Here is a 12,873-nt window from a genome sequence, read left to right on the forward strand (position 1 = left end):
CAGCCGTTCTCTAGTCCCCCATCCCCAGGCAGCCTCTATGCCACTGTCTCTTCCTATGAGTTCAGTTCTTTTCTTTTTCACATTACACATAGTAATGATACCGCACAGAATATGTTTGTCTCTGTCTGTCTCACTTCCTTTAGCATAACACCCTCAAGGCCCATCCATAGTGACCCAAATGGCTGGATTCCCTCCCTTCCCATAATCGAGCAATGTGCCATTTTACATGTACCTGTCACATCTTCTGTACCCATTCACCCATCGATGGACACACGTTGTTCCCACACATTGGCTCTGGTGCTAATGCTGCAACAAACCTGGAGGTGCACGTAGCTCTTCCAAGTCCTCCTTTCCTTTCATTTGGATAAATACCCAGACCTGGAATTGCTCCTTCATAGAACGGTTCTATTTATAACTCTCGAGGAACTGCCACACTCTATTCTAGAGGAACTGACTGCACTTCGCTCACGGCTGCTATGGGCAGAGTAGACACATGGACGTGATCCAAAGAGAAAAATACAAGTTTGGGTACATCCTGAATGTCTCATCCAAGTTCAAAGGATGGATGGAAAGCAAGACTCCCAGCCCAAAGGGAGAAACAACCCAAGTGTCCATCAGCCCATGGATGGATAAACAAAATGCGGTTTCTATAATGGATATTACCCATCCTATAGAAAGAAGGAAATTCTGACACATGCAACAACGTGCATGAACCTTGAATCATTACGCTGACTCAATAAGCCTGAAGTAATCGCTATATGATTCCACCGATACCGGCTCCCTGCAGTAGTCAAGCTCATACGGACAGAAGGTAGAAGGAGGGCTACCAGGTCCTGGGGGAGATGGATGAGGACTTCGTATTTATTGGGTGTGGAGGCTCGGTTTGGGAAGATGAGAAAGTTCTGGAGATGGACGGTGGTGACTGTAGCACAGCACGGTGCGTGTGTGTTCAATGCCACAGAATTTCACCTTTACTATGCTTAAAATGGTACATTGGTTATGTTATCGCACCACGATAAGAAAGGGAGGGAGGGAGGGAGGGAAGGAGGGAAGGAGAGGGGGAGGAGGAAGGGAGGGAGGGGGGAGCGAGGAGAGAGAGAGGGGGGGAGCGAGGAGAGAGAGAGGGAGGGAGGGAGGATAAAGAGAAGGAAGAAAAGTTTCAATGCCCATGAAAACAGGAGAGGTAGGAGGCTGGCAGGTGGTTCAGAAAAATCGTCCACTGATCCTGCAGCAGAACGGCTTAGTCACTATCTTTTCTGCGTCTGCGCTCCCCACCTTCACGGAGAACGTCATGTTCTGCCTTGAAGTGGAGATCTTTCCACTTAAGTCTTTCTGTGCATGTGATATTTCATTCACAGGATACAGGAGAGGGAGTGAAATTTCTGGCTCAAGACTGATGCACAGGCTGAGCATGCTGATACGTAGACTAGAGTTTCTTCATTGCACTTGAGGGGCAGGCTCAGGGCGATTCATGGACTCCCTCGAACTGTGGACACCATCTGAAGCACGTGAGCGCATGTGCAGCTTTCGGGGATTTTAGCTTCTCACAACGTCTCTTGGAATGAATGCTGCCTGAGGGTTGAGGATGCGTTTCCCCTGCTACACAATCCTGAACATCATTTCTGTAGACCTCGAGCTTCGCCAAACCCCATGTTCGGTGGTGTTGTGTCTGTTGTTTTCCCAAGTGCCTGTACCGCCCTCAACTGATTCGTGATATCAACCTATTCATTATAGAGGGGAAGAGCTGGGAGGAGAGGAAGAGTGGAAGAGAAACTCTGATGTGTGAGAGAAACGACGACTGGTTGCACAGGTCCCCAAACGGGGACCAGCCTGCAGCCCAGGCAAGCGCCCTGACCGGGAATCCAACGGGTGAAACTGACACTTGGAGGCTCGATGCTCGGTGCAAAGGGCCATGCACGTCAGGGCACCAAATTCGGGGTTTTCAAGTAAACCGTCACCTGACAGGGCCGTGTTCCCGGGAACTTTTGGACACTTTCACACCACTCTGGAAAGGTCTTAGCATTTCTGCTTTCCCTACATGTCCTTGTCACCTCCCTCTCCCACCAGGCTACACTCCGAAATGGGAATGGGAAAGAAGACGTCCCAATACAGTTCACATTCGGAATGCAGACAACAGAGCATCTGCTGGGGAGGAGGTGAAGGGTGATGCTGACACTCGAGGACAGCTCTGGCGGCGGGTCTCATGTTGTTGGGTCAGTAGCAGGAGGTACTCTTTACCCTGACCTCCAGGACACGTAAGAGCACGCATGGCAGTTACATGTATGGATGGCAGTTACGTATATGGCAGTTAGATACGTGTGTTTACGTCTCTCAAACTCGTTGCCGGGTTGGGATGACCAATGACATCGCAGGCTTCGGAACCTCCTGATCGGAAGGATCCAACTCCGTGGCGCTAGGCAGCGGAGGGAGGCAACAGCCTATTCTCTCCAGACTTGTGCTTGCCAAGGTTTCTTGGCACACAGGAGCTGAAAAGAAGGGATGGCGGGCACTAGCCCAAGTCCCACCTCGGACAACTCGAGCCCAGAGGCTAGCACCTCAGGGTGCCCCCTGGAGTTGAGACTGATTCGGGTCAAGCCAGGACAATCAGGTGAGGAGACAGGGGGCCGAGAAATCGGACACGGTCGACACTAAGGAGGAAGGGGCACTGCAGGAGGGTGCCTGTGAAAGGAAGGTGAGCTTCAGAGCATCACGGATTGCAGGAGACTACAGGAGCTGGGGACCGGGATAGCCCCACGAAAAGGGGAGCCTGGGAGGCAGGCAAGGAGGGTTCGGAGATGAGACTCAAAGATGAGAGAAGGGAAGGGAAGAAACGATCAGGGTTCTTCAGTTCCCCTTCAAGGGGAGAAATTAAATGAAATGAGGTTGCGTTTCGGGACAGAGACGAAGAACACCAGCAAGGTGAGTTGGGGGCAGCGGGCGGGGAGATGGGCATCACCAAAGGAGGGAGATGAAAAGATGGCTGGGGAGAAGGCCAGGAGTCTATGAGATCGGGGAGAATGGAGACGTTGGTTTTAAGGTGGGGTGGAGGATGTGGTCGGCTTTAGGTGACCAGTAGCTGAATTCCAAAGGCAAAAGCCTCATCTCGTACCCTGGGTTCTTTACTCAGACCCCTGTGTGGATGCCAACCACCCGGATAGGACCGCTGGGAGGAAGAGGAGGAGGGAGCGCTCCCCAAGGAGGGAGGCACAGGAGGGGACCGCGCCTGGGCCTAACATCTGGCGGGTCCAGGAACTGGACGCTCTTAAAATGAAGATCAAAAGACAGAAAGCACCCACGGCACCGGCGGAACACCACCAGGCCTCTGCCAGGCGGCTCAGTAAGACCAGGCCCTGGACAGCACCCTCCTATCCTGTTCTGAACAAACCACTTTGAAGAACTATACCTTTCCAACAGAAAAGAACGCCCTGCTAGTTGGCGTGCTCACTTTCCTGGGAGGGCGCCCTACCGATTCTCACTGGGGACACTTAGAAGTGATCAAGGATTAGGCTACACTTGAAAAGGGTTTGCGCTTGGGATGAGTAGGCCTGTGAGACTTCTTAGCTCTGACTGGTCTTTTGAGTCTAAATACCCTCCTGTGCGTAAGAGGTGATAACGAGGCCATCTTCTCGCCCTGATGTGACTGTCGACAGAGAAACGACCGAGTGGCTATGGTGTCCACAGGGGTGCGTCCATGCGTGATGCGGGAGCAGCACTCTTTGGTTAATATCTGCGTCACGCAGATGTGCTGCTGCCCCCCTACCTGTCTCTCGGTGCCCCCAGACTGGGTGGGTGGGGCGTGGTGTCACCCCTGCTTCCTTGCCCAGGGCGCCATCTCCTCTATCCCTCTTCCCGGCAGCCTCGCCCTTGGCCCTCATGGTGCCCACTGGAGGTAAGAGGGATTCAGGTGAACCCAGGAAAACCAGCTAAGGAAACAGGGGGCCCAGGGATTTGACACGGTTGGCATTAAGGAAGAAGGGGGACTGGAGCAGGTTGTGTGTGAAAGAAAGGAGAGATTCAGAGCATCAGGGATTGCAGGAGACTACAGGAGCGGGGGACCAGGGTATCCCAATGAAAGGAGAGCCTGGGAGGCAAGCAAGGAGGGTTCCGAGATGAGATTCAAAGCTGAGAGAAGGGAAGGGAAGAGACTATGAGGGTTCTTTTGCTCCCCTTCAAGGGGAGAAAATTACTTCAGAGGAAGAATTTTGAGGACAGAGACGAAGAACAGCAGCCAGGTGACTCTGGGGCGGCGGGCGGGGAGCTGGCCATCACCGAAGGAGGAAGATGAAAAGATGGCTGGGGAGAAGGCCAGTCTAGGAGACTCGGGAGAACGGAGACGCTGGTTATAAGGTGGGGGGATCGGTGGGGTGGAGGGGTGGTCGGGTTTAGGTGACCAGTAGCTGAATTCCAAAGGCAAAAGCCTCAGCTCGTACCCTGGGTTCTTTACTCAGACCCCTGTGTGGATTCCAGCCACCTGGACCGCACCGCTGGAAGGAAGAGGAGGAGGGAGCGGTCCCCAAGGCGGGAGGCACAGGAGGAGGCCGCGCCTGGGCCTAACATCTGGCGGGTCCAGGAACTGGAGGGTCTTAAAATGAAGATCAAAAGACAGAAAGCATCCACGGTCCTGGAGGAACACCACCAGGCCTTTGCCAGGCTGCTCCGTAAGAAGACACCCTGGACAGCACCCTCCTATCCTGTTCTGAACAAACAACTTTAAAGAACTACACTTTTCCAACAGAAAGAACTCCCTGCTAGTTGGTGTGCTCTTTCCTAGGAGGGCTCCCTATTCATTCTCACGGGGGGGGGGGGGGGCACTTACAAGTGACATAGGATTAGGCTAGACTTGAAAAGGGTTTGCACTTGGGATGAGTTGGCCTGTGGGTATCGCACCCTCTGAGACTTCTTAGCTCTGACTGGTCTTTTGCATCGAAAGACCTTCATGTGTGTACGGGGAGATAACGAGGCCAAATTCACGCCCTGGTGTGACTGTCCACAGAGAAACGACCGAGTGGCTATGCCTTGGCTGCGGCAGGGGTGCATCCACGTGTGAGGAGGGAGCAGCACTCATTGGTTAATATCTGCGTCACGCAGATGTGCTACTGCCACCCTACCCGTCACTCGGTGCCCCCAGACTGGGTGGGTGGGGCGTGGTGTCACCCCTGCTTCCTTGCCCAGAGAACAATCTCCTCAATCCCTCTGCCTGGCAGCCTCAACCCTTGGCCCCAATCCTCAACCGCCCCCAGGAGGCCTACGGTTCCCCTCTTGGCCCCGGAACGCTCCCACGCCAACTGCGTTGCTGTCCTCAAGCTAACACATGCGCTCTCTTCACAGAGGATCCTGTCGTCAAAGGGTTCCTGGAATGGGACGTCAGGCTGAGACTTTCAGATAAGGTAAGAGGTATTCCTGCCCTACCACTGATCCTCGGACGCAGGGGGCAGTTTCCTGAGCCCACAGTTCCCTCTCCGACCGGACGCCTTGGCACCACTTGCCTTCGGGGACCCAGGCGTTTCTTGCACTGTGGACGGGAGCCCAGCCTCTGCCCCGGCTCCCCTGGGATCTGAGCCCAAGGCTTGTCCCTGTGGCCGCTGGCACATCAAGTCCCCTCTTCGCTCAGCTCTCGGGGGCGCCCCTTTGCTCCAGCTTATCAGAGACCCTCCTGATGCCGGCTGTCCCAGACACATGCTCCGAAACCCTCAGCACCGGCCAACCCGGGAGCATCAGCCTTTCCCTTATCCCGCTCTTCCTCCTCTTTCACTATGTGAGTCCTCATTGTCTATTTTCCCCCTCTGTCCACCAGTACCTCCTGGCAATGGTTGTGGCCTACTTCAGCCGCGCGGGCCTCTTCGCCTGGCAGTTCCAACGAGTCCATTTCTTCCTGGCCCTGTGAGTACTCGGCTCAATCCCAGGACTCACTGTCATCCTCTGGGGAGCGCCAGGACAGGAGTGGGTCCCCAACCTCTCAGCTACTTTTTACCCTGTTTCTACTGTGTACTCTGTGTAGGAACTTCACAGGATTGTAGTACACAGTGTTTCTTCTACTGTTCTTGGGAAAAGCCAGCCACACCAATGCCGGTGAAAAGACCGAGGAAAGCAAACGAAAACATAAAAGCCCCATGAAGATTCGACCCCGCTCTTCCCCTGAGTAAACAGGCTTGAGACTAACCATTTCTAAGCCTTCTCCCTCACATCCTGCCACACCTCTGAACGATACCAAATGTAATGGTCCTTCTCAATTCAGGCCCCCGTTCCATAATACAGATCCGTTGTGAAGTGCTCACCCCAGGTCCGTGGTCGGCTTGCTCGATTCTTTGGAGTGTCGTCCGGTCCACCAAAACGTTGCGGGTTCGAGCCCGGTCAGGGCTCCTGCAGGAGGCAACCGATCCATGTTTCTCTCTCTCTTTCTCTAAATCAATACACACCTCCTCCGGGGAGGAGAGAAAGCAGTAAGACCCACGGATGTTTCTTACGAGTCTTCCTGAATGTACTTCTAAACGCAGGTCTAAGCACTTCACCATCCCCACACCCAACAATTCCACTGCCTCACTTGGGCCTAAATCCGGCCCAGAGTTCTCGGTTGAAAATCAGCTCTCTCTACTATCCCCATCAAACGTGTTTACCACCCTGACGTTCCCTTCTTTGTCTCGCACTCTTCCTAACACCCTTCCCTGACTGGATACTGTACTTTCCGTCTCGGTATTTTTACCCCTATGTAACTGAAAGACGTGATTTCTTCTTACCCCAACTGAAACACTAAAACCTCCAGACCCCCTCACTTCCGCGCCCCAAGAGCAAAAGTAAAACATTAAAACATTAACAGTACATATGTGTCAATGACTTCTGAAAACACTCGGCACTCTTCTTTTCACGTTGCAAAGCTGACATGACACTGAGTCTCTGAGGTAATCAGCTTTGCACTTGACTAGGACGCAGAGCATTCAGTCACTCATCCCATGAAACCTTATAAAGTGCATCTCCAGGGCCAGGGAATGTGAGGATGGGAGAACTCAAGAAGGGCTGCTGAGTGAATGCGCCCAGGAACCAAGTCCCCTCTCAGTCGTTTGACAGGAAACTATGGATACTGAAACGGACCAGTTGGTCCCTGCCCACAGGAGCTGTCTAGGGACCGAAACGATAGAGAGACAGGTGTGTGCGCACACAGCAGGTTCCGGGAAGGGGGCAGGCTTCCCCACTGAATTAATTGTACCCGAATCGTCAAGGTATTCAGAGGGGCCCTTCCGGTGCCTGCTCAACAGGGGCTTGCTCATGACTGGGAGGCAGGCACTCTGTGACCCTGGATGGGGCTCCCGTGGGTCCTGTGTGAAGGCGACCCAGTCTGTGTCCTTTCTGGGAGGCTGACCGCAGGCAGGGGTCCGTCCCTTCCATCCCGTTCCTGACTGACACCCTGATGGCTTTCCTCAGCTACCTGGCCCTGGATATGGAGGAGGATTGCGCCCCTAAACAGGCCATCTTTTCCTTCCTCTACGGGGACAGCAACGACTCCCGGCGTCCCCTGTTCCACAAACTGCGATGCCAATTCTTTCGATCAATGGGCTGCAGGGCATGGGTCTCCAAGGAGGAGTGTGAAGAGGTAGGTGGGCTGTGGACATCTGGCGCAGGGCGATGCCAGACCGGAGACAGAAGGGATCGTGAGGCATCTCGCCTGGGGTTGGGGGATGAGAGACACTTGGGGGCCCGACGAGGGGAGGGACGTGGGTGCAACTGGAGAGTCCTCACCTTTTCGGGGACTGTTTGTCTTTCCAGATCCAGGCCTTTGATCCCGAGCTCTGGGTGTGGGGGCGAGACCGTGCCCTCCTTTTGGAGACCCCAGAGGCTAAGGTAGGTGCGTAGGAACGTCAGGCTGTGTCCCCGCAGGTGCAGACGCAATGATCTGTGGTCCCTTTAGGAAATGCGAGACATTTAACTGCAGGACCCGTGGTCATCGACCCCACCCCTCCCCATCAGCCGTCCACACACTGTGAAGCGCACCCACCGCGCACACAGCCAGGCACTGACGCGGCTGCCGGCCACGAGCCGACCACCACGCCCAGGCGCCTTGGTGGCATGGGTGGATGCCAGGCCTCAGGGTTTGGCTGACCTCATTTTATCGGAGGCAACGGGGTCCAAGGAACAGCTTTGTCCAAATCTTGAGTTTGCTGAAGAGTAGGTTCCCAGATTTTCCCATAGAGTGTGTTTTTACTTCCCTTGTTAACTCACTTGGGCCCGACATCCCTCAGGAATACCAACTCTAGGGACTTACCTACAGAAAGGAAACGTGTACCAGTAGGATTGCAGATGGCGCAGTCTCTAGACCCCACAATAAAACAATAAAATCATGACTAGCTCCCTCTTCATCCAAATTTAGTCTCCAACAAATTGCTTAGAGACACAGCATCGCCGTGTTCTTCATTTCCCCGCCTCACCGATCTCACCCCTTGTACAAGTACACATTTTCCCCTCAAGTTGATGGTCACGGAGGTTGGTCACAATGAGCAGAGGCTGAGAAACAGTAGCCCCGCCAAGGCTCACTATGATACACACCTTAGACTTACAGCTTTGGGCAGAGCAACAGGCAAAGACCCGGTTTCAGCCTTGTGAACTAGCTATCTCAGACCCTCCTGGCTGCCACATCCAAAGGCCACAGACTGGGTGGCTTAGAGAAGCGCAGACATTTCTTTCTCCCAGTTCCGAAGGCTGGAGGTCTGAGATCAGGGGCCGGCACAGCCGGCTTCCGCTCAGGAGCCTCATCTGTGCTGCAGACGGCCAACTCCCCGCCCCCGCCGTGCACTTCCATGCTGCAAGGGGCCAGGCATGGCTCTGGGGTCTCTTCTAAGGACAATAACCTCATCCATTAGAGCTCCACCCAGTGACCTAATCGCCTCCCGAAGACCCCCATTTCTTCTTCTTTCTTTCAAAATCCTCTCCCGAGGGTATGTTTCTGGCTTTTAGACACAGGAAGGAAGAGAGAGGGACAAACATCGAGGTAGGTGAGAAGGGATCAAACCCAAAACCTAGGTATGTGCCCTGACTGGGAATTGAACCTACAACCTGTCGGTGTATGGGAAGACGCTCCAACCAACTGAGCCACCGTCACCCTAGGCGTTATGAATTTGGGGGGACACAAGCACTGTGACTGTAGCACTAGCCAAGAGCAGACTCGGTGTTATGCTTAGACTTAGAATCCAGGGTTAGTGTCAGGGAGCACGCCTTGCGATGTTGATGTCTCGGGAACGTTGCTGGGGTGGTTCTAAGGTCAGGTTTTCACGTGTACAAATGGACCAAGGTGTGAGTAAAGCAAAGGACAACTCTCCTGATGTGTGCTGCTCCCTGAACAGAATCTCCTCGAGTCCTCGCTAGGACGCAGGTTCCTGGGTATGTGAAGTCATTTTTGGACTCGTTGTCATCACACTTCAACCCTCATAATGGGAAAAAAAAAAAAAAAGGTTCCTGAATGAGGTTGAGGATGGAGAATTAGAGATAAAATAGGATTTATAGGGTAGTCTAAACTCGGGCTACGAGTGACTGAGAATTGAGGCAATCTTCCTACCTGGAGAGTGGCGTGTTGGAAATGTCTCTTTCTCTTACTTCTAGGTCGCTGAGGCCACGGGAGATTTGGTGCGCAGCAGGAAGTGAATGCAGGTTCGCTGATGACAGGCAGGAGGAAGGGAAAGAGGAGCCTCCTGCGCAGACAATCTAACAGGGCCCAGAATATTCTCCCATGAGCTGGACGGTCACGTCCTGCTCTGCGGAACGCTTCTAGGAATCCATTTAAGGACAACAAGAAACCAGGGTGTTTTCAGATTGTGCCCCTTTCTCAGTCAACACCCAAAATTTCAGATCATTTCAGTCCTATCTTCGCCGAGGTAGAGGCTACAGGTCCCACTTCTCACACACCCGTTTGCAACAGTCTAGGGCCATCGCAAGGTGGAGTTTAGGGCTCAGCAGAGGAGGAACTACTTTAAAAGGATAAAATTAAGAGAGCCCTACGAACGTGAGAGTTGTGTATATACCAAATATTTTACTAACTTACTTTCAGTATGTTCCCATAGGGTTATTATATTTATTCTCATGCTTAGTATTTATATACTTCTGTTAAAGAGTTTGGAAATAGTTGTAGTTTTGAAAACACGCTGTTCCTACTGAGTTGATTATAACTCATAGATCTGTTACATATAGGTACATTTAATTGTTTACACTTTCAAGAGGGGTTTGGGGGGGTTTTATCTGTTATGTAATTTTAACCATCGTACCGCTAGGTGGGTAGTCCCCCCCATATTGTCATCAATATAAGTTTTTCTGTTTCGGTCTCTGTTATCGAGTTGTGGGAATTCACTGTCACTTTTTAGCTAGCCCACGTGACACGTCTGTACGTTATCTTACATCACTGAAGAGCACAGTGCAATGCCTCTTCTGAGGACATATGATAAAGATGAAGTTCTCACCTTTGTGATGTGTGTCGTTGGACCAGTTTGATTAGCTCTTCACTGTCAAGTGATAACGGAGCTTCGTGGGGTTGCGGTTACTCCACCAAACTCCTTAAACTCTGAAAAGTAACCCTGAATTGTTTTGCACGTCAGTGGGAAGAACAAGACGTTGAGGCAGAGCCTAAGCCTGAGAGCCTGAGAGCAGGAGAGAAGAGCGTGGTACTGCAGCAGCAGAAGGGGAAGAGCAGAGAGAAGGAAGAAAGCACCACAGGCACCTAGACGATAACCTGAAATTGAAAACAAAGCGCAGGGGACTCCACGGGACCCGCTTTCCGGCAAATGGGCTGTGACAAGCAGACCCCCGGGCACGAGAGGACACACACAGTGGTCACTACCTTATTCCTCATGGGCGTCCTTTTCACAACCTCCAATTCCAGCTTCACGTGGTTGAAGCACACTCGAGCCTGCGGTGGGCTAGGAACCGTGGGAGACAAGTGAAGGTGTCCCAGAAACCCTGGAGGAAAAAAAAAAAGGAAGAGAATACAGGAAGAAATAATTCTGTTAAGTGGGGCGGGCGTCCAGAGGGAGGGGCTCATAACCGGAACACCGGGTCACGGAGGAAAGCAAAGCCTCCTGGCAGATGGCATCGTCAGAGAACGCCGGGACGGTCCCAGATACCAAGTTCCCGTGTCCTCTGGGTGTGCCTCCCTCACGGCACACAGATGTGCTTCCCCCACCACAGAAGCTCACCTGAGATTTGGTGACTTGTGTTTCCCTTAGGGTTGCAATAAGTAGGCAGGGTCTTTGCAATCACTGGCTACGCGGTGGAATTCAACCTCCAGGCTCCTCCCTGCCTCAGAGATTGGGCTCTAATCCTTGACCTCTAATCACAGGGCGGGTCCTTCTGGCCTGACAGGCCCCCATCCTGAGTCGCCTCCTTAGCATGAACCCAGGCGCGCTACAAGGGGACCGGCACAGCTCATAGACATCGCTGTCTCTCGGGAAATGCCGAGGACCGAGAGGACCTTCCTCCAAGGAAACGGGGTCAAGGAACGGCCAAAACGTTCATTACACAACACGTGGAGCATGTCTTACTACGTACCACAAACCGTCGATGTAAAAAGTTCACTTTAGGTTCTTCCACTTTTTTCCTCTCTTCAAGGCCTGTTTTATTTCTAAAATGATGCTCTACCCTCAACTCCAATCAGAGAGGGTGTGCCAAATAAACACTTCGGGAAAACACAGAAGACAGTAAGCAAAAAGAATCGAACATGATATTGGCACCAAAGATGACCATCGTGAAAATTTAAGTGGATTTACTTCCGGGCTTTCTGCTAAGTTCGTGATTCGGTGTTCTATGTTTGTTTTACAGAGCTGTGAACAAACTACATACAATTTTAACCTTCCTTTTTTCATAACACTATGATGGGCTAACCTATTCTATCAGACATTTCATAAACTTCCCTTATACAGGCTGCACAGTGGACCTTTGTACGGGCGCTCCATGATACATTTACGATTCCTTTCAAATGCAACAAATGAGTATTTCCAGTTGTTTTCCTGTGGAATAAATATCATTGTCCCCTCCTTTTTGATAGTTCTCCTCTCCCTGACAACATTTCTTCATATCTTCCTCAGCACACCACGATCCCTCTATCCTTCCTTGTCTCAAAATTTACATTCTGGAAAGGAGCTGAGGAACTCATTCATACTAACGTGTATATGGTTCATAAAGATTCATTTATTATCTCTGCTAAGATACCTGTATCGATTTAAGCCAAAGGAATGAAGCTCTAAGCTGGGGGGTTAGTCATTAGAAAATCGAGCTGGTGAGGTCCTCCAACCTGCCTAATGAGGGTAGACTCCACAACAGCAAAAAGATTCAGGGCTTACTAACCGTTAGCAACCCTACGAGAAGGCAGTCTAGAGACGCGAAGGTGGTGATGCGCTGAACGGAGGCAAAGCGTCTGTGTAAGCCACGGTGAAAAAACTGGGTAGGAGAATGGAAGAAAATTAGAGAATTCACTGGGCAGCGCAGAGTCTGTTTGGTAGCACTTACCTTGTTTCCCCAACTCTCTAGTTTGCCTTTCCAAAGCACTTGGCCTGAGGGAGGGGCCTGCCCACCTTCTCAGAACCTCTTGGTCTGGCTCTGGGTCCTAATTACTCTGCCAAGTCTTACAGCCTTGGGGCTTTTGTCAGCCACAGAGCCATTCCCAAGGAGCAGAAGGGAAGGTCTCAGAGGGCCCATTCCAAGCCCTGTGTGCACAGAGCATCTTGTTGGACCTTCACCTCCTGCTACTCAAGGAGAAGAGTTCATAATCCCAGCGGCTGTGGGGGGCGGGGAGATGGGGCGAAATGGATACAAGCTTCCCGTGAAAGTTCATAAAGTCCTGTACTAACCTCCCACCCCTCCTCTTTCCCTCCTCCTAGGGGCTGCGTGGTGAAGCAGAGGGGA

The 12,873-nt window shown here is 52.2% G+C and overlaps 1 protein-coding gene across 1 annotated transcript; it reads left to right on the forward strand.

Annotated features, from left to right (window-relative positions):
* Positions 1 to 2,499: 2,499 nt before the first annotated feature.
* LOC150013118 (speedy protein E4-like) lies at positions 2,500 to 10,697 on the forward strand. Its single transcript, XM_090275217.1, has 8 exons — positions 2,500 to 2,608; positions 3,857 to 3,889; positions 4,449 to 4,658; positions 5,329 to 5,387; positions 5,795 to 5,880; positions 7,417 to 7,585; positions 7,759 to 7,833; positions 10,572 to 10,697. Exons 1-8 carry the CDS (start codon positions 2,500 to 2,502, stop codon positions 10,695 to 10,697), a joined length of 867 nt encoding a protein of 288 aa, XP_090131343.1.
* Positions 10,698 to 12,873: the final 2,176 nt, after the last annotated feature.

The sequence above is a fragment of the Furipterus horrens genome, unplaced genomic scaffold (genome assembly GCF_987537825.1).
Source record: "Furipterus horrens unplaced genomic scaffold, mFurHor1.1.pri manual_scaffold_4, whole genome shotgun sequence".
Lineage (NCBI taxonomy): Eukaryota > Metazoa > Chordata > Mammalia > Chiroptera > Furipteridae > Furipterus > Furipterus horrens.

Bases quoted from the DNA above. Each gene is read 5' to 3' on its own strand.
- LOC150013118 (XM_090275217.1), top strand. From the start codon at position 2,500: ATGGCGGGCACTAGCCCAAGTCCCACCTCGGACAACTCGAGCCCAGAG. The intron at 3,890-4,448 runs GTAAGAGGGATT...TTCTTTACTCAG, and splicing joins CCTCATGGTGCCCACTGGAG to ACCCCTGTGTGGATTCCAGC. The intron at 7,586-7,758 runs GTAGGTGGGCTG...TTGTCTTTCCAG, and splicing joins CCAAGGAGGAGTGTGAAGAG to ATCCAGGCCTTTGATCCCGA.